Consider the following 19,344-nt stretch of genomic DNA (forward strand, 5'->3'; position numbering starts at 1 on the left):
TCAAACCATGTCTTCAACATGTGATTAGCATGTTACATTTCTTGAAACATTACAAATTCATATCATGCACAATAGTTTTAAAGATATTTTTAAAATATGCTTACAGTATACAATATTCAGCTCTCAAGTATTTATGATATTTTCAAGCACATCCAAGATGTAGACGAGATTGTTTTTTCTTCGGAACAGATTTAACATTACATCACTTGCATTAACATATGACAACTAAGCCAGTCTCATATCATCAACTGTCTGTGGTATAGTGATGCATGGCAGAAACTCATGTGAAGGCGGAGCTTAAAGAAACAAAAAAATGTAGGTAGATGAGCACTTGTAGAAACCAAGAGATGGGACCAAGAAGATGATACTTTGAGAATAAAATACAGCAAAAACACCAGTTTTCAAACGGAATAGAAAAAACACAGCCTCTGACAAAAGGAGATGACCAAATTTTTGAAATTGAGAAATAGTTTCATCTTTCTTCACACACAGAGATGATGACATGTAAGTTCATGACTATGCTAACAATATACATTTATACGCACATATTACTTTATATTATACTGCTGTGTGTGTGTGTGTGTGTCTGTGTGTGTGTATATATATAAGTAAATACATATATAAACATAAAAGTATATATGTAAATAAACAACGCACACATATACATGAAGTATATATAATAATGTAATATAATTAATAAATACACATACACACACACACACACACACACACAAACTTGTTTTAAATTTTATAATATACACACATATATATATATATATATGAAAACTTGAAAGACACTTTTTCGCTGGCTAAACTGTGGTTAAATCAAGATTTGATATATCAAGTTGTTTATATTTACATTATACTGAGCTCACACTGGCTTTTGTGTGTGGGAGTGTTCAAGGCGTGATGATGTCAATGTTCTGGATAATCTTGATAAATTAAAATAATTTTTTAAAAAATCCATTGATCACAAATGTCAATGTTGTGACTACGAGTGTAGATTATATTATCTTTTCATGCCAGTATTTTATATAAAGACAAAAGCTCTATCATTGTCATGATGATTTTATAACAAATATTTAGCTCTGATCAAATAGGAAGGGACTCCACATTTGCTTACATATTCTCTGCATGAAAAATTGAATTTTCATAATAAAATAGGTAGTTAATGAATGATATTTATTTTATGTTTTTTTTTATTTCTTTGAGATGGCTGACTGTATGTATGTGTGTTGAATGATTGTTTATGAGATGTTTTTTTTACACTCATAAAACACCAAAGCTGATGCATGTGAATAGCACTGCACTCAAATTACTGGATATCAGTTTACATGTAGTGTTTTGAAGTTGGTTGGTTAGTTAATGGTGGTAATATATATATATTTTTCTTTTACAGTATGTCTAATTCAACTAACGCAACATATCTATGTGTACCAGGTACTCTTTGTGGAAAGTAAAATGTGTTATGTTTAAATTACTGTTCAAAAGTTTGGAGTCAGTGAGTTTTTTTTTTTTTTAATTTTTAATATTAAATAAGAAATGTATTCTTTTTTATTTACAAAGGATGCATTACATTGAACACAAGTGAAAGTAAATACACTTATAATGTTGCCAAAGCTTTCAATTTAAAATAAATGTGAATTTTACATTCATTAAAGAATCCTGAAAAAATTATTTCAAGCAAAATATTAAGTAACTCTTTAGCGCCAGATCAGCATATTAGAATTATATTTGAAGTACAATATATCCGGTTATGCACTGCATGTGCACACTCAGTTCTCTCAATTTGTTACCAAAACTTGGCAGCACAAAATACAAATAATTCATCTCATTGTCTCTATTTTATTATTATTATTATTTTTTGTTTTGCAGAGGTGCTTTTTTATGAAGTCGAACTGACTGTCATTCCGGTGCTGTTTCTCCTGGCTTTTCTGGTCATGCTGATCATTTTGTTTGTGCTCAAATGCTCTCATAAGCCATCACATTTTTATGGACACCACAGAAATGAAAAAGACGACACACAACACCATCATAACACACACAGGCACCGTAACAGCAACAGATGGCACCTGCAAGGCATTGACGGTAGCTACGGCATCTGACTTTGTTACACACTAAATACTCAAGTCGCTTGTTGTTTGTTGTGTTTATTTAAAGGTCTTCTGGTTCATGCATGATAGAAATGTTTATTTATAATCCTTCCTGACCATGCTTGATCGCTATGTTTATTTAAAGGGTTTCCCTTTATGAATGATCACAATTTATATTAATAGATTATCTTGTTCATTAATTATCAAAGTGTTTGTTGAAGGTCTTTCTCACAGGTTATACTGAAAGAACATTCACAGGATTCTTTTAACATTTTTTTCTCTCTCTCTTAATCTTTTGATTTACTTTGCAACAATAGCTCCAGCAGAGCTGAACCCAATGGAACATGAGATTATTCCCATGACAGCCCAACCTCACCATGACATGCAGAATTCAGGCCCTGCAGTACCTCAGCAAACCACTGAGAGGCATCCGGGCCTCTTTCAGCTGGTCTCTCCACTTCCTCTAACCTTCTCAGTAAAACAAAACAACACCATTGCCTTGCACAGAGCTGTCATTGACAGACAGCCAGTCGTTTTACGAGTGCTTAAAGGTAAGGTTGGATAAGTGTTATTTCATTATTTTTTATTATTAATATTATTTTTGTTCGATTTTAATAATATTAATATGTAATACAATGTATGTATTATACTCTTTTATTCAAATTTTTGATTTAGCTTTTATTTTTATATTTTCAGTTTTCATTTTAATTTTAGTTTAATTTAAATGTTACTTTTTAACCTTTTTTCTATTTAGCTTTATTTTATTTCAGTTTTAGAAATTTTAATACTTTTTTTCATTGCAGTTAGTTGCCAAAGCAACATTTCTTATTTTTAAGTTTCATCTAATATTTCTATTTCATGATTTCAGCTTTATTAACAAATTTTCAATTAACCAAACATTTTTTATAGTTTTGGATTTAGTCAACAATAACAACACTGGGTTGGACACATAATCTGACAGACAATAATAAAACAATACCTGCTCTTATATGTTTTACTAAAAACACCCATTAGAAGATGAAATGACTGTTAGAATTGTGGGTATTAAGCTGTAGGCAAAATCATTTCCATCAATCTGTAGCTCAGAACTTTTTTGTCTTTCTTACCTAATGAAGTCAAGCTGATCTTGTATAAAAACATGTCCTCGTGAAGCACACTGAGCACCTGAGAATAAAACATTTTACAGAGTATTTTATTATGGATCAGTGGTAGAATTCTGCCTCACCTGTTGTTAAAGCTCAGGGTTTGCAACCAGGAGGTTGCAGGTTTGATTCTTGAAAGGATGAGCTACAAAACCTCACCATTGTGGCCAGCAAGTTAGATGATAACTAGAATGATAGAACGATAGAACAATAGATAGATAGATAGATAGATAGATAGATAGATAGATAGATAGATAGATAGATAGATAGAAGAAAAACAATCTTACTTTCTTATACTTTTCCCCCCATACAGAATCAGCCAGTGCCAGAGAGCGCCAGTCTTTTCTGGGGTTTGCCCACTTTCTTTCAGAGTTGGGACCGCATCCATCGCTGCCCAAACTGCTGGGGGTGGTGACTGTGCAGACACCCTTGATGATTGCATTGGAGGAGCTGGAACATCGAGACCTGCTGAGCTTCCTGTGGAGGTGCAGACAGGTACATGAGTAATGTTTCATTTTCAGTCTTGCAAGGGACAGTAACGACACTCAGGATTCATTCCTGTGCTGACATATTTCCTTATGAAAGCGGATGCTGTGTCCAGGACATATAAAAAGGGATTATCCTGTTTTTAGTTTACATCAAATTAATTTGGTACTTTGCTAATAAAAGGCAAGTGGGTGAGGAATATTCTCAACCTAGCAATTATTGTTTTGGACCAAAAAGGTGAGAAATGTTTCTTGAGCATTAACAGAATAATTTCTGAAGGATCATGCACGTGACACTGAAGACTGGATCATTGAGTCTAAAAATTCAGCTTTGCCATCACAGGAATAAACGTGAACTATAAATCTCAAAACTCCAACTCTTCTAGATAAATAAGACATGACCAGCAATTACTGTAAAATACTGACTCGCAACTCTCAACTCTGATCAGTGACGGCTGAGGTTACTTGAGAGTGGACGACACACAAGTTGTGTCATTCCTGATGATCTGTAATGTAATGATTTGTAATTGATTAAAAGTCAAAATACTAGTTTAAACCTCACCTTTGTTTTGACTGACTGTGAATCTCTTTCACAGGACCACACAGGTCAGGAGGCACCGTGTGACATGACTGAAAAACGAATCTTTACCATGGGCACTCAGATTGGATCTGCACTGGTTAGAGAACAAATCAGCTTGCTAAATATACACAATCATATTGACAAGTCAGTTCCATCACAAAAGCTTGGCAATAAAGAGTTTTTATAAGCCACACCAGCCATGCACATACTGGCAACTTCATAAATCACCAAGCCTTTTACTTTGTTTGACTCTTGCATGCATTAATCATGGCCAGTCATGAGCACTTAACTGAAGCATTTCTGATTTATAATGTATAATAAATACTTTGTCACACCCAAGATCACATTCTCGTTCTTACACAACCTGTTCTGAAATCACAGGAGTACCTGCATAGTAAGAACTACATCACCGGCAATGTCAAAGCTCGAAGCGTCCTGGTTGGTCGGGACCTGTCGGTCAAGCTATGGGGTTTGGGTCCGGCATATCGCAGAAAAACGAGTACAGCCTCTACAGAATATGTGGAAGATATGGAAATGAGAAAGTGGCAAGCTCCAGAAGCATTAGCACGGCAACCTCTCCAGCAAAGCAGCGACATGTGAGTTTAATGTAAGATTATTTAAATGTTCAGTCAATGTTTTTGTAACCGTTGATCTTCACACTGTATTTATTTCTGTTTAATCCTCCATAGATGGTCCTTTGGCATTTTGCTGTATGAGATGGTGACATTAGGTGAGTGTGTCTGTCATCCAGTATTATAAAGCTGCTGCTGCAAGGTTGTAGTAGGGCTCCAGTTGAATGGAAAAAAATAATAATAATCAAATTATGAAGCTGTTTAAAGCTCTTTATCTCATTGTTTGGAATCTCAGGAGAGCCCCCCTTTCCCAACATCATAGCCAGCGAACTTCTCAACTATGCTGTGCTCTAATGTTCCCTTTATGTGTCAGTCAAGACTCCTCAAAAGAGCTGGACACTAGCTATGAATAAATTAACAGTCAAGGTTTGAGATGAGCACCTTAAAATGATTACAGAATGTCACTGGTTTAAGACAGTGGCATCACTATGGAATTTAAAGAAGAAAAATATTATCTCATCAGGCACGTGCTAGTATTATGAAGGACTTTAGATTAAGGATAAAGGCTACAAGCTCAATTGTAACACAAATGAGAAAGAGGGGATGTTACGTAAAATATGTAACAGCGAAAGATTGTGTTATGCAGAAAAATGTAGCTAAGACCAAAGCTACAATGTAAACATGTATAAAACACACACAAATAAACCGTGTCAATAGTACTGGTAATGCGATTTAATTTATCATTATATTTATTTAGGTTGGAACTTATCGTACCATTATGTTCATTGGTACTCCTCTAATTCAAATAAGACTTAAAATTATTTTATTGGTAACTGGAGAGTTTATTAACGTGTATTTAAAATATACTATTTGTTAATGTAATCTCACTTTTTTTCAGTTTAGTCATTAGTGCAGTTGTAAATAATGGTCACCTGACTTGGACAAAATTAGGCCTACGGTTAAATATTTGTTTTTCCACTTACAACTTTAAGCCTGCGGTTGGTCCGTGAGGGAAACTGCAGTAGGTTTTACAATAATCCGTCAATAATCTTAATTTCATCTGTATTTAGTCTAAATATTACAGTTTCTCTTCATCTCACCTGTTGTCAACTGGGAGCACGCTTGAGGACGCATAAATGTGATGCTAAAATCTGATTGGCTTCAAAGGTCACTGTTAACTATGATTAACAGTTATTTTAATATATTTTATTTTATAAATAAATAAAAGAAAGAAAAAATAAACATTCTCTGCTATCTGAAAGACCTATAAATATTAATTACCAAATTCACATTATTATTTCTATGCACACTGAGTAAAAACTTATCTCTTATGACTTTACGAATATTTTTTTGTGTTAACTAGGTTACTCCAAAATACCCCAAGCTACTGTATACTTCTAAATTTGATGTATCTTACTAACATTTAGGAAACAGGAGAAACAAAATTATTTAGACTATTTATTCTCAAAATAATACAACTCTACACAGTGCCACTCATGATTTTGATACACATTCAGGAAAAGCCACCATAAAATATACAAATGTCAAAACATGAACACTTCTGTTTAGCAGACACTCTCCTTTTGAACTGCAATTACATCAGTTACACCCTTCAACACAGACACATTAACTTATTTACAGGGTGATGCTCTTCTAACTGTACAGTAAGCAAGTAACTATGAGTTGTGTACATTATGCACAGTAAAGGTACAGTATGTGAAAGGTTTAAACAGTTAATAAGATGGTTGTGTTTGCTAGTGTTAGAAGAGGGCTGGCTCATTGTGACGCTGCTCTTGACCGCTGGAATACAAACCACAGTGCACTACTGCAAGAGGAATGTTGTCTTTCTTGGTCTTTTTTTGGAGTTTCTCTCCGTGCAACATATACATGATCACAAGACATCAGAATGGGAAAAAGCAGTTCTTCATATTAACCCTGGCGTATAAATGTGTGTATTAATAAATACGTTCACATTCAATATCTAGACAAAAATAGCAACACCTAAGCAATGGCAGCATAAAGCGTCAACTGACTTACATGATAGAAACTATTGGTAAAGATTCTCTAATATAAGTAAAAAATAAATGTATAAACAAATAAATACTATATGTGTTTTCTATGAAAGGAATTCACACTAAGTGTCTTATTTATTTATTATAAACACATTTACTCAAATCAAATGAGACTTCTCTCACTACTCTGTCAAACCTCAAAGTGAGTCAGTGCAGCACACATGTGACGCTGGAATACTAAATCACCAAGCACAGGAAATTTAGTAGCGGGATTAATGGTCATCATCTTGATCACATCATTTGCTTAAAATCTTATCTTGGATATCTGAAATGTGAACTTGTTTAGTTATTGAGACTGTTTATTTTATATAAGTACAATTCATTGAACACTGGTTGGTAATTTTTGGTGATTTTAGTCTTTCTTAAGATGTATTACTTTTGGCAGTAAACTAGCGATTTTATTCTTGGCATAAGCTTTACTAGCTAAGCACTTTCTATAAATCTAAATATTTTTTAACGAATCTTCTAATTAAATATGTTTTAAGTGTTTTTAATAAATGGTAGTAGTGATCTGAAGTACAAAAAAACGTATATATCTCAATATACTCTATATTTTATACAAAATGAACATCCTCAGTGCCAAAACCTTATGATGATGAAGATCATAATGAAGATTATGATGATCGCCAACTATCATTCAAGGGACAAACACTTTGGTTTTTCTAAAAGCAAAAAACTGCGTTTTGACAGTTGAAAATGGTGAGAATGAGAAGGCCAAATGTAAAAATTCCCTTTTTCTGTTTTGATCTGACATAGGAAACAGTGACATACTGTTTGATAATTTACATTAAAACTGCACTAAAATGCACAAACAGGAATAAATGAGCAAAAAAATAGATAAAAATCTTTAGAACATGAATCAATATTGCACCAAAGCATCAGTTGTCTAACTACACAATAAAATAAAGCTCATGGACTATGAGCTCTCGTATCCTTTCAAAATATAACTAGGTGATCTGTGACTTTCCCCTGTGGTTCCCTTCTTAATCTGTTTTCCCTAAATAATCTGTTTCAGTAAATAAATCTCTAGTATTATATTTCTGGACTATCTTCAGTAGTACGTCATGGCTCTAATCATATTAAGCTATATAGTCACACCATTTCTTAGATGTTGGAATTAGATTTCTCCTCTTTACTAGAATCCATCAGTGGCTGGGTAACTGAGCTAGGTTTTGTAGCATCTGCCGCAGCTTGCTTAGATGAGCTTGCACCCTGTTCCGAGGAAGATTTGGAAGCTTCCACCAATGGGATCTTTTCTTTGACCGGAGAAGCTGGAAGTGCGGCTCTGCCGGGCTCCTCCACCGAGGTGGCAGTCGGAGGCGGAGCCCCGCTAAAACCACGGGCGATGTCATCAAAAGTTCGCCCTTTGGTCTCCGGAACTTTGAAGTATGTAAAGATGAAGAAGATGATGAGGAAGATCATGAATATAATGAAGACATATGGCCCGCACAGCTCCTATAATTCACAAACAAGAAGAAAAAAGTTCATTCTGACATTGTGCACACATTTGATCATAAAATATGAGATAAAAATGTATTATATTAGAAAAAAATCATTTAAAGTTTCAAATTCAAGTTCATAGGTGAGTGATTTAAAAAAGATTATAAATGTTACATTGAAAAGCTGGTTCTCCATACAGAATATTGACAGATTTACTTAAAAACAATACAGTAGTTATAAGTGGTTAAAGTAATGGCAATTGATTTAATAAATTAATCTAAATTAAACTCCTGGATTAAAAAGTTAATCTACATTAAACTCATACCTCCAGTTTAGGGAAACTTATTCCCACAAGAAAGTTGGCTGTCCAGTTGGAGCATCCTGCAACGGCCATGGCGGCAGGACGTGGCCCCTGGGAGAACAGTTCAGCCACTATGAACCAGGGAATGGGTCCAGGACCCATCTCAAACATGGCCACAAAGGCAAAAACTGCAGCAATGCTGAGGTACCGAACAGCCTCAATGTCCTTCTGCTCAGGGCCAAAGGTAAGACAATACAGTTATTACACTAGCATTCCCATGATGGTCAGATATTTACAGTGATTGTTTTGAATTTTCAGTAAAATTAAACCAGACAGCAGGACCCACCAATAAGAGAGCAATGGTCATGGCCAAGGCACTGATGGCCATTCCACCCAAACCAATAAGGTGCAAAGTTCTTCGTCCCGCCCTCTCCACCAAAAAGAGTATAGAAAAGGATAAAATGGAAGTATTATACCAAACTCATCACATATCTCTCATATACTTCAATGATTAAATACTTACAGATACTACAGTAAAGACAGTGTTGACTGCTCCAGCTCCAATAGTGGCATAAATGGGCTGAGACACTCCAGCTGACTTAAAAATACCAGTTGAGTAATAAAAAACCTTTGAGAAAGGAAAGTCAAAATGGTTAAATAAAGAATGTAAAATCATAGTAAAACTGGAACAATGTTGTATATTAAACATTTGACAGTCCAAACAAACAATGAGTTAAAAATTAGAAGCTCAGCACATTACAATTTGGGACACTGCAGAGTGCTTTGGTCGCACAGCCAGTGCAGTACTACATTCAAATATTTACTGCATACATAAATTATGCATATTATAAACAATACACATATTGTTTTAAATTCAAAATATTAGGATAGTATGCAATTACGAGCATAGTGCATGATGGGTAATGTATGTCACTCACAGCGTTGATGCCAGAGAGCTGCTGGGACAGGTGCAGCATGACAGCGATGAGCAGAGGCTGGCGGTAAGCAGCGATTCGGAAGAGCTCTGGGATGGTCACCTTCTTCTCCATGGCCATCTTCGCACTCTCCTCCTTCATATCCTGCATGTCCTTCCCCACATCCTCGTAACCACGGAGACGCACCAGGGCTGAGGGAGAAAATAATGGAGGTTTGGTGACTTGCCGTAGACCAAAAACACAGTACAACAGTAAATATTATGATATAAATATTAGTGGTCGACCGATATATCGCCAAGGCCGATATTTGGCATTTTTCAAATATCGCCATCGGACGAAAAGGTATTCTGCTTGGCCGATGTGGTCGAGGCATTTTTATTCAGACTTTTATTAAGACTTTTATTTTGACGGCGCTGACCAATACGGATAGAAGTCTGTCTAATAATCTGATAGAACGATTAAACAAATGTATACCAAAAATATTATAACGATTGCATTTATTTTATTATGATAGAAAGGCAAGGATTATAATATTTTCTCGTTTGTGGTCAGCAATAAGCAAATACGCGTTTATATAATTTAAACAAATCTTTGAATGACTAATGAAAATTTGATTTCACAAACCTTGCAAACTTAGTCGAATCCAGCAGTGAGATCTTGTGAAGTGTGCATTTTTCCAGCATGATCGCGTGTTCTCGGTGTGACGGTCGGTCCGTGTGAAGTGAATGCTTTAAACTTGTGATTTCAAATTATGCTGCACATTATGCATTTGCCCACTGTCATATTCATGTCATTTTCTCTGTGTGCTGTATGTAAAATGAGTGTTAGTTTGCTTTATTTGAAAAATATGATTCCCAATGCACACAAACTTCCCAGAATACGGAGTGCCCTGTTGGTTACAGTGTTTACTTCCTTTTTAATTATATTTTTATTAAATATTATTTATTTGTGAAAAATACTTTGTCATCTAAAGTATAAGTATGTTTATCTTACACATTTATTTTTTAATCCATTGTCAAATTATTTCAAATTTCTTAAATATTAAAATAAAAAAATAAAAAATTATATCGGCTTTGTAATGGCTATCCGCCATCATGTTTTCCAAGATATCGGCATTGGCTGTCAAAAATCCAATATCGGTGACCACTAATATAAATATATATATATATATATATATATATATATATATTATATATATATATATATATATATATATATACTGTATATAATTTAAAAGAACAGTTATCTCATTTAATATATTTTCAAATGTAATTTATTACTGTGATGGCAAAGCTGAATTTTTGCAGTCTTCAGTGTCACGTGATCCTTCAGAAATCATTCTAATATGCGAATCTGGTGCTCAAGAAACAGTTCTTATTATTATCAATGTTGAAAACAGTTGTGCTGCTGAATAGTTTTAGGAAAACCATGATAAAAAATTTTCAGGATTCTTTGATGAAAAACTTTCCTTGAAAGAGAAATCTTAACAATAATCTTAACATTATTGTCATTAATTACAATAATATTAATGTCTTTACTCTTTTAAATGTAATTTTACTTGATTGTATGTGTATATTTAGATGTATTCTAGGATAAAAGGCAACTATTGCATCTTCATCATCAAAGATGCTAAAACCTGCTGTTGGTCTTTTGTCAAGATCAGGGATTCTTAAAGACTCAAGCTTTTGCTTCCTCTATGAGGAACAGCAAACCACAAAATCAAAGTAGGGATGGTTTCTACACCTTAATTTCCATTTTCAGAAAACACTTGTTTCCAGGCCACTTTAGCAAGTCTGACAAGGGGTCAGGTTCTGAGATGAGAAAACCACATGGTAATGTCTGTTCTTCTTATTTATATGAATTCTGAATCCAGAACACTGAATGAGTTATTCTCTAATAGTCTGCTTCTTAGGTGTTATTGGTAAACACATTACTTTTGAAGATGAATGTCTGAGAAAATGGAATGAGGAAAAAAAAAAGCATAGTTTTTATATTAACAGCTTAAATGATATCACAACTTTATCTGGCTTAAAGCGGAAGTGTACAATTTCTCCAACTCCTAGCGTCACCAAACAGAATTGCAAAGACTGATTGTTCAGAAAACAGGTTTCCTGAATACTCGCCAGCTGCCACTGATAGTCCCGCTCAAAGCCAGGTTTGCTGTGTTGGGTTGGTCAAGATGCTCAAACATAACAAAATTTTGAAAGTGGAGTTTTTTAAAAGCATTTCACAGCTAGCTGGCATCTATTACACATTTATGAGTGTAATAATCTGGTGTAAAATTAATCATCAAGCTCCAGTAAATGAAAAGCTGTATATGTTATTTAATAAAGGGCTCCTGTTTAAGCAGATGTTTTAGCTCATTTTGTCATCAGCACACTCAATTACATAATTAGTGTTAAGTGGAAACATAAGGTTAAGTGCATTTGGCACAATTTCACTGGCACACAGAAGAACATTATTCACCAAATAAAAAATAGTTTAGGAGTGGCAGGAAATTAGAAATTTTCTCTTTTCTGACCAATGTAATCTCTCCATATTTTCTTCCACTTTTGTAAAGCCATCATGGATTTTTTCATTTTCTATTGAAACAAAAAGCAATGCAAAAAATGTATTTGCTGTAGTTTGCTTTCATCACTATGAACATTCTTTCAGCCTAAGCTGTTCAGTGAAGTATGGCTGCAGTTCAGTGGAGGTAAAGCTCATTTGTGATCTCTTTCTTACCTTTGCGGGCCTGTTCTTCCTCATTGAGGTTAATGAGCAGGTATCGAGGGCTCTCTGGACAGAACGGAAGCAGTATACATTGCACGATGGCAGGTAGCACAGTTAGAGATAGAAGTACAGGCCAGAGCTTATATGAACCCAGCAGATACTCCAAACCAAAAATCTAGATGGAAAAGGACACGACTTATAAGAAACTTAAACATTTACAAATATCAAATTAAAACTGATTAGGTTATGATGGGATAAATTAAGCTAGCAGACTTAAAAATGGATCGGCAGATTCAATTAGAAGCTTCATGTAACTGAAGTGCATCAAAACTAATTAGAGGGGATAATTCCCCAAGGCTTTGTTGTGGCACAAACATATAATGAGGCCACAAGGCTCTTGAAATGATTTACACATTTTTTTATAAACCATCTAGTCATATCCAAAATCAAAAACTACTGTAAGGGCAACAAACTACATTGCTGTGACATAGAATGCTTTACCTGTGCGATTAAGATGCCAATAACGACACCAAGCTGGTGCAGGGTCCCAAAGGCCCCACGGAGGGGAGTCGGCGACACTTCCCCAACATACATTGGAGTGAGACCAGTGAAGAGACCACAGAACAACCCAATAATTAGTCGACCGGCAATGATCATCTCAAAGGAGGAGCAGAGAGTGCACAACCCCATGAGACCCCCGCCAATCAGAGCCAAGATATTCACAAGGAACATAGATTTACGTCTGCAGAAAGGAAAAACAGACAGTTGGGATGGAGTTCAATTGAATTAGAAGCACTAATTCAGCAGTAGAGGAAATGAGAAAAATGACTGCAAGAAAGAGAAGAACACAATGTTAAGACTTACACCCTTCTTTTAGTCAATGAAAATGTCTATAAAACATTTAGTCAATACTCGTCATGTTCATTTTTTATTGTATTTTGCTCAGACTAAAATGATCTATACTACTTTCAGTTGACAATAACGTGCAAAATGACAGAATAAAACATGTCAAACTGTAATAGACCAAACTCTACCCAAATATTTAAACACAAATATATCATTTAATAATTTAAAATTATAAAGGATTTATCAACATAATCTAAATGTAATGTTGTGATTTTTCTTCTTGATTATTGCTGACGAAATCAAAAACCTGCCAAAACCAGGGAGAGTGGCAGAGAAGGCCACAGAAAAAGAACAATGGCCACTGAGCACACATGAATGCTTGCTTTGAATGCGGCTGTTCTGACAGTGTGGACAGTGTTCAAGCAGTCAGGAAGACAGAGAGGTGAACTCTTCATCTCTGAGTGCCCTCTTTACAGTAAACTGCTTTTATTATTAAAGAAGCATTTACTGACTCTGACATAAGCTGATGTATTATCTAGCTCTGGTTTCCCAACACAACAACACAAATGAAAAATGACTACACAAAACTTCTCTGTACATCTTTCTTATATTTTTTCCACTTTACATAAAATAAAGACGGGGAATGATGGAGATAATGTGAACTGGGAAATGGTTCAAACCCACAATGTCATCATTAGCTCCATGGTGCAATGTGCTGGAAAAAAATGCATTAAGCACTAGGCCATGGCTCTGACCTCAATGTGTCTTTACCAATGACTGTAAACCTATATGAGTAATGACACGGAAGAAGTCACAAGCTTAGGATTTCTTTCTTTTGATTTAAAACGCAAAAGCTTCTGAGCACAGGATTTTCACAAAAAATATGTCCGATTCAATCCAAACTGGTCAACATTTGCCATATTACACATGATAGGTTAATTTCCACTCACCTTCCAAATTTGTTGGCTATGACACCGACACTGAATGATCCCATCATTCCACCCACACTAAAGATGGCCACAGCAAAGCTCCACACAATGGTGCACACCCCCGGCTTGATGGGCTCCCCATAACGCTCCATCCATGTGGCATTAAAAAATGCCCGCAGTTGCTAAAAGGTTAAAAGGCTTTCATTTAAGATGATCACTGCATAATTCTCATACTCCCATTTGTGTGTGTGTATGTTTTTAAGTTTAACTGTTGAAAAGTTCAGGGTCAGCAAGATTTTTAATGTTTTTAAAAGAAAAATTATGTTATAGTCTCTTATGCTCAGGCTGCTTTTATTTGATCAATAGAAATATTATTACAATTTATAATAACTGTTTTCTGTTACTATACTTTAAAATGTGATTTATTTCTATAAATTATTCCTATGAATTAGTCCTTCAGAAATCATTCTGATATGCTTATTTGGTGATCAATAAATATTTCTTATTATGAATGTTAAACACTGCTTCATATCTTATTGAAAACTGTAATTATTTATAAACAGAAAGTTCAAAAGAACAACATTCATTTGAAATAGAAATATGTTTGTAATCACTTTTGGTCAATTTAATGCATTCTTGCATTAAACCTTTAAACTAAATTGTACTGACCCCAATAGCTTGATTGTGAAGTATATGTGTGTTAGAACTTAAGATTTTACTACACACAGACACACACACCTACTAACCTGTTCGGGGGCATTTATGACTCCTGTGTTGTAGCCAAACTGTAGGGAGCCAATTACAGCCGTTAATAAAGAAAACAGGAGGTAGCATGTTACCTGCTTCTGTAAAAAAAAAAAAAAAAAAACAGAGAGAGAGAGAGAGCGAGAGAGAAAAGGTTCAAGGTTGGTTATTCATTCATCACTTTAGTTTGACTTTTTATTGTTTCAAATTTTGATCATAAAAATTTAATCGATTTATTTATAAAAACATAATTTTATATTCAAAATTGCTATATTTATAAAATATTTAAACAACATTAAGACGTCACGTAGATCATGTGTGTTTCTTTAAACTCATAGTTTACTGGCTACTCCCATATATTCTTTTGCTAACGTTTGCTTGACTGATTTCTCCAAAGAAAATAATGAAAAAAGCTCAAGCCATTCACGAGATTCTTAGATTTAAGTCTGCAGAATGAAATATATAGACAGCCTGGGAGGAAGTTCAACTGAATTAGAAACACTAATTTAGCAGCAAACAGACTAAATGAGAAAAATGACAGCAAGAAAGAGAAGAAAAGTATTAAGACTTAAATCTTTTTTTGTGTCTGTGTGTTTGGGTGAAAATGTCCTTTTATATTCATCATGTCATATTCATTAATTTTATTCAATTTTGCTCTGACTAAAATGACATATACTTTTAGCTGACAGAATAAAAACTGTCAAACTGTAATAGACCAAATTCTTACAAAATATTAATGTTTATTATAATTATTATTTAAGAACATAACATATTGATATAAAAAATATAAAACATATAGTAATAATTATTATATCAAGCATAGAATAATATATAATTTATTTATATATAGTTAATATATAATAAATTCCAAACAATTTTATTATTAAAATGAACCACAAACACACACACACACACACACACACACACACACACAAACACACACACACACACACACACACACACACACACACACACACACACACACACACACACACACACACACACACACACACACACACACACACACACACACACATAATATGTATTAATGTTTGCTTCACTAAATTCTCTAAAGAAATGAAAAAAGATCTAGTATTCACACTGCACTCTGCTTTGACTGATGTAGTAAATAATGGGATGTAAACACGACAACAGCCAACAGCATATTATTAAAGAGCTCATCTTAATCATCACAAATCAGCCATGTCCTAAAATGGCCCTGCCTTCAGCTGTTAGACAACACTGCGACTACAGATTCCAGGTTTCTAGGGCAATAGGACACAGCAGTGCTGACACTGGGAATTGTGAAGGGCTGTGTGATGCTGAGATGGTCAGAAATTCGACACAGGTGACCTTAAAGATATTATCGAACTATATCAAAACAAAAGGAGTATATACTGTTTGCCATAATAAACTGAATAAATACAGTAGTCGTTCTAGGACACGGATGGATCTGTGTAGGTTGATGCAGTGTTGTGCAACATTTGGCCTTATCTATTCAAAACCAACTGGTTGTAACTGTCTGAAAAAAAAACACGGTAGATCAATAGCATCATTTCCTTTTAATCTGATCCTATTACTCCATTACTCTCGCTCTCTCTTCCGCACCCATACAAACACACTCAAGTCACGATGACTCAGTGAAATAAGTTTCGAAGCAAACATCATCTGAAAAATGCATTCTGAGTCAAACACTCAATTTGGAAATGGATTAAAGACAAACTTGACAGAAATGTTCCAACTGTATACAGCTATGAATGAAAACTCCTAATCTGCTCACAACATCTTATTCCAGAATGATTCAATCTGCTGACGTTGTGAGGGTTAAGAGGATATAAACAAACATCAAATACAAACAACAGCACCCACTCTGCCTCTCTCTCCCAAACATTTACATCCCAATAGGCCTTAATATCCTTTAAATCCTATCCTCAGCATCTCAGCCACTCCCTCAATGTCATAGCAACATCCTAAGGGTAACAGTTGCATTGACATTCCTTTCAATGAGTTTTCAGCAAACACACTGGGATTATGCATGACCCTGCTGATTGATCATATTGATTGACTTCTGACATACATTCAGTGCTGAAACAAAGACTGCATATACATATAAAATAATTTGCATAGCTAAAATGGTTAAAGTCACACAAAGCATTTAGGTCTACATTCATTACAGTCATGATTCCTAGATGCAACACATAGACTTAGAGTGTATGTAAACCCTTTTACGTAATTAAAATGCATAACTGTCATATTCAAATACATGGTGTGTCTTGTGGGAACAGATCATTATACTATAGCACATAAGCAGTCTGTATTGATTGAGGAAAACAGGTTAAAAGGACTAACCTTCTCCCCCTCCATGGTGCCAGAGTGGAAACGTCCAAGATTGATGGACACCGAGTGAACGTGATACTGCGCACACAAGCTCCTTATGCCCGCGATGCGATGCTATCCGTGACTAGTTTTCCTTTTTCAACTGCAAAAGTGTAAAACATTTGTAAATTAGCGTAATTAGTGTGAGAATCATACCATTTTTTTTCTGAACAATCTGCAACAAGCAACGTCTTTCAGCGCTTATACAAGTTAAGCAAACAACAAGTGACATATTTAGCGACGTATAAGCCTATATGATATTAAAATGTATAATTTAAGTAATAAATAAATAAAGTAGTATTTTTGATTCGCCGATATGCTTCATCCCGAAAAGAACATCAAAGCCCGAATAACGTCACTGTTGCCATAGTTACATCTTCAGGCGAACTTGTAAACTTTTATGGTAAAAAATTAATTTTTGGAAACCGTTTTGGAAGGAATTATATACAAATACGTACTTAAATATAAAAATAAGCGATACTGTTTTTTGACCCTCCCCCCAAATTTGTAATCCCCCACCCCCCACCTACCATAAAAAAACAACAACAACTCTTAAATAAATATATACATAAACTATACAATGTCATACAAAATTTGCTGACTCCAACTTTTTCGACAAGTGGATTTGGTATCATAATTCTTCACCTCAGACCTGTTTTGACCATTAAACATTTCCCACGTGTAAAAATAAGTATTTTCCTAATTTTAAGTCCCAAAGCAATACTATCAGGTCTCATAACCAACAAAATATAGATCACACTGTGCATGCACTATTTTAACATTCACCACAATGTTCATCACTCTTTTATACTTATTAAAAACGCAGTTAAATTAATTTACACTAAACAGCCAAATAAGGTCATGGAAGATATGGCTACTAGAATTATCCGCATCAGGCTATTTTGGTAAATCTTACACTAGTATTTAAATCATCAGTTGAGACTGCAGTTACCTTCTCTCTCGTGCGTAGTGAGCACCTGTCAGCTTGTGCACGTATCCCGCTGACCCACTGTCACTGAAGTCTAGAGAAATTCGCTCTGCAGGTTATGGATTATTTTCATTCGTCACACACCGCAAAGACACGACCAACCGCACGTTCCCCTTTGACGGAATACCTCCGGTCACGCACGTAAAATCTCACCCCCGCCCCTTTATTTATCCACGACTTGTATTTCGCATCACGTCTTGTGACATCTGTTCCGTCATAGCGCCTCGTGATGCAGGAATACCGTATTCGGCGAGGTTTAGGTTAGGATGCGGTGTGGGGTGGGACCATGCGCATCCGATACCGCCGCCCATGATGCTCTGCGCGGGTGACCTTGATAGAGCATCAGCTGATGGGTGCTACCAAATAGATGCAGCACCGGGTACCACAAACTCCAAAGGATGCAGCTATGCGGCTTTTACTTCATGAAATTTGTAGAGTGAAAAAAAATAGTAATAAATATATTATTAGTTAACATAATATTTCTCTTTTCTTTTTTTTCTTTGTTTATCTATGAATATCCGTTGAAAAGCGCAGTAGGCACATCCCACTTGCGTTTATTCAGGCCTCAAAGAGGCACGTGAGTCATGGCAGTATCAAATTCTGCAGTATAACAGCCCAAATTCTACTGCAGGAGTCACAAGACTTCTCCAGATGATTTTATAACATGACTGGGTTGCATCATTATATACACCTCATTTTGGTGCACTGTAAAAAGATTGTAACAATATATATATATATATATATATATATATATATATATATATATATATATATATATGTGTATATATATATATATGTGGTGTATATATATTATATATATATATATGTGTGTGTGTGTACATATATATATATATATATATATGTGTGTGTATATATATATATATATATATATATATATATATATATATATATATATATATATATTCTTCTTGTCTTTTTTATCTAAATCCACATGGTGCTGCTGACTTAAAAAGCTATATTTGGGCTAGTTGTCACTTTTTGTCAGGATATGGTTTTCTTTGTATTTGTTGTAGGCTATTTGTATTTAATGTTAAAAATGTAACTAGCCGAAGCAGAAAATTTAAGCATAAAGAAAAAGATCAACATATTTTCCTAAGAACTGGTTCTA

At 34.7% G+C, this 19,344-nt stretch overlaps 2 protein-coding genes across 3 annotated transcripts; one reads left to right on the forward strand and one right to left on the reverse strand.

Annotated features, from left to right (window-relative positions):
• Positions 1 to 3,523: 3,523 nt before the first annotated feature.
• Positions 3,524 to 5,226, forward strand: LOC109077891 (tyrosine-protein kinase STYK1-like; the record flags this gene model as incomplete). Its single annotated transcript, XM_019093212.2, has 5 exons — positions 3,524 to 3,730; positions 4,317 to 4,397; positions 4,682 to 4,896; positions 4,990 to 5,030; positions 5,168 to 5,226. Coding segments are annotated over 5 exons (603 nt in total), but the record flags the coding sequence as incomplete, so codon positions are not given.
• A 1,093-nt stretch (positions 5,227 to 6,319) lies between these two features.
• Positions 6,320 to 18,535, reverse strand: LOC109077897 (solute carrier family 2, facilitated glucose transporter member 3-like). 2 transcript variants are annotated; one of them, XM_042776445.1, is made up of 11 exons: positions 18,180 to 18,535; positions 17,201 to 17,330; positions 14,854 to 14,952; positions 14,129 to 14,289; positions 12,834 to 13,074; positions 12,345 to 12,507; positions 9,624 to 9,811; positions 9,209 to 9,313; positions 9,032 to 9,130; positions 8,710 to 8,913; positions 6,320 to 8,399 (listed from the first exon to the last, which is right to left on the reverse strand). In XM_042776445.1, exons 2-11 carry the CDS (start codon positions 17,213 to 17,215, stop codon positions 8,049 to 8,051), a joined length of 1,626 nt encoding a protein of 541 aa, XP_042632379.1. In that variant the 5' UTR covers positions 17,216 to 17,330; positions 18,180 to 18,535; the 3' UTR covers positions 6,320 to 8,048. The 2 variants fall into 2 exon arrangements, with proteins under 2 accessions (XP_042632379.1, XP_042632380.1); XM_042776446.1 differs by lacking the exon at positions 17,201 to 17,330.
• Positions 18,536 to 19,344: the final 809 nt, after the last annotated feature.

Source organism: Cyprinus carpio, chromosome A19, assembly GCF_018340385.1.
Source record: "Cyprinus carpio isolate SPL01 chromosome A19, ASM1834038v1, whole genome shotgun sequence".
Taxonomy (NCBI): Eukaryota; Metazoa; Chordata; class Actinopteri; order Cypriniformes; family Cyprinidae; genus Cyprinus; species Cyprinus carpio.

Bases quoted from the DNA above. Each gene is read 5' to 3' on its own strand.
- LOC109077897 (XM_042776445.1), bottom strand. The intron at 12,508-12,833 runs GTAAAGCATTCT...TTTTCCATCTAG, and splicing joins TTGGCATCTTAATCGCACAG to ATTTTTGGTTTGGAGTATCT. The intron at 8,914-9,031 runs GTGGGTCCTGCT...GGCCCTGAGCAG, and splicing joins TGACCATTGCTCTCTTATTG to AAGGACATTGAGGCTGTTCG.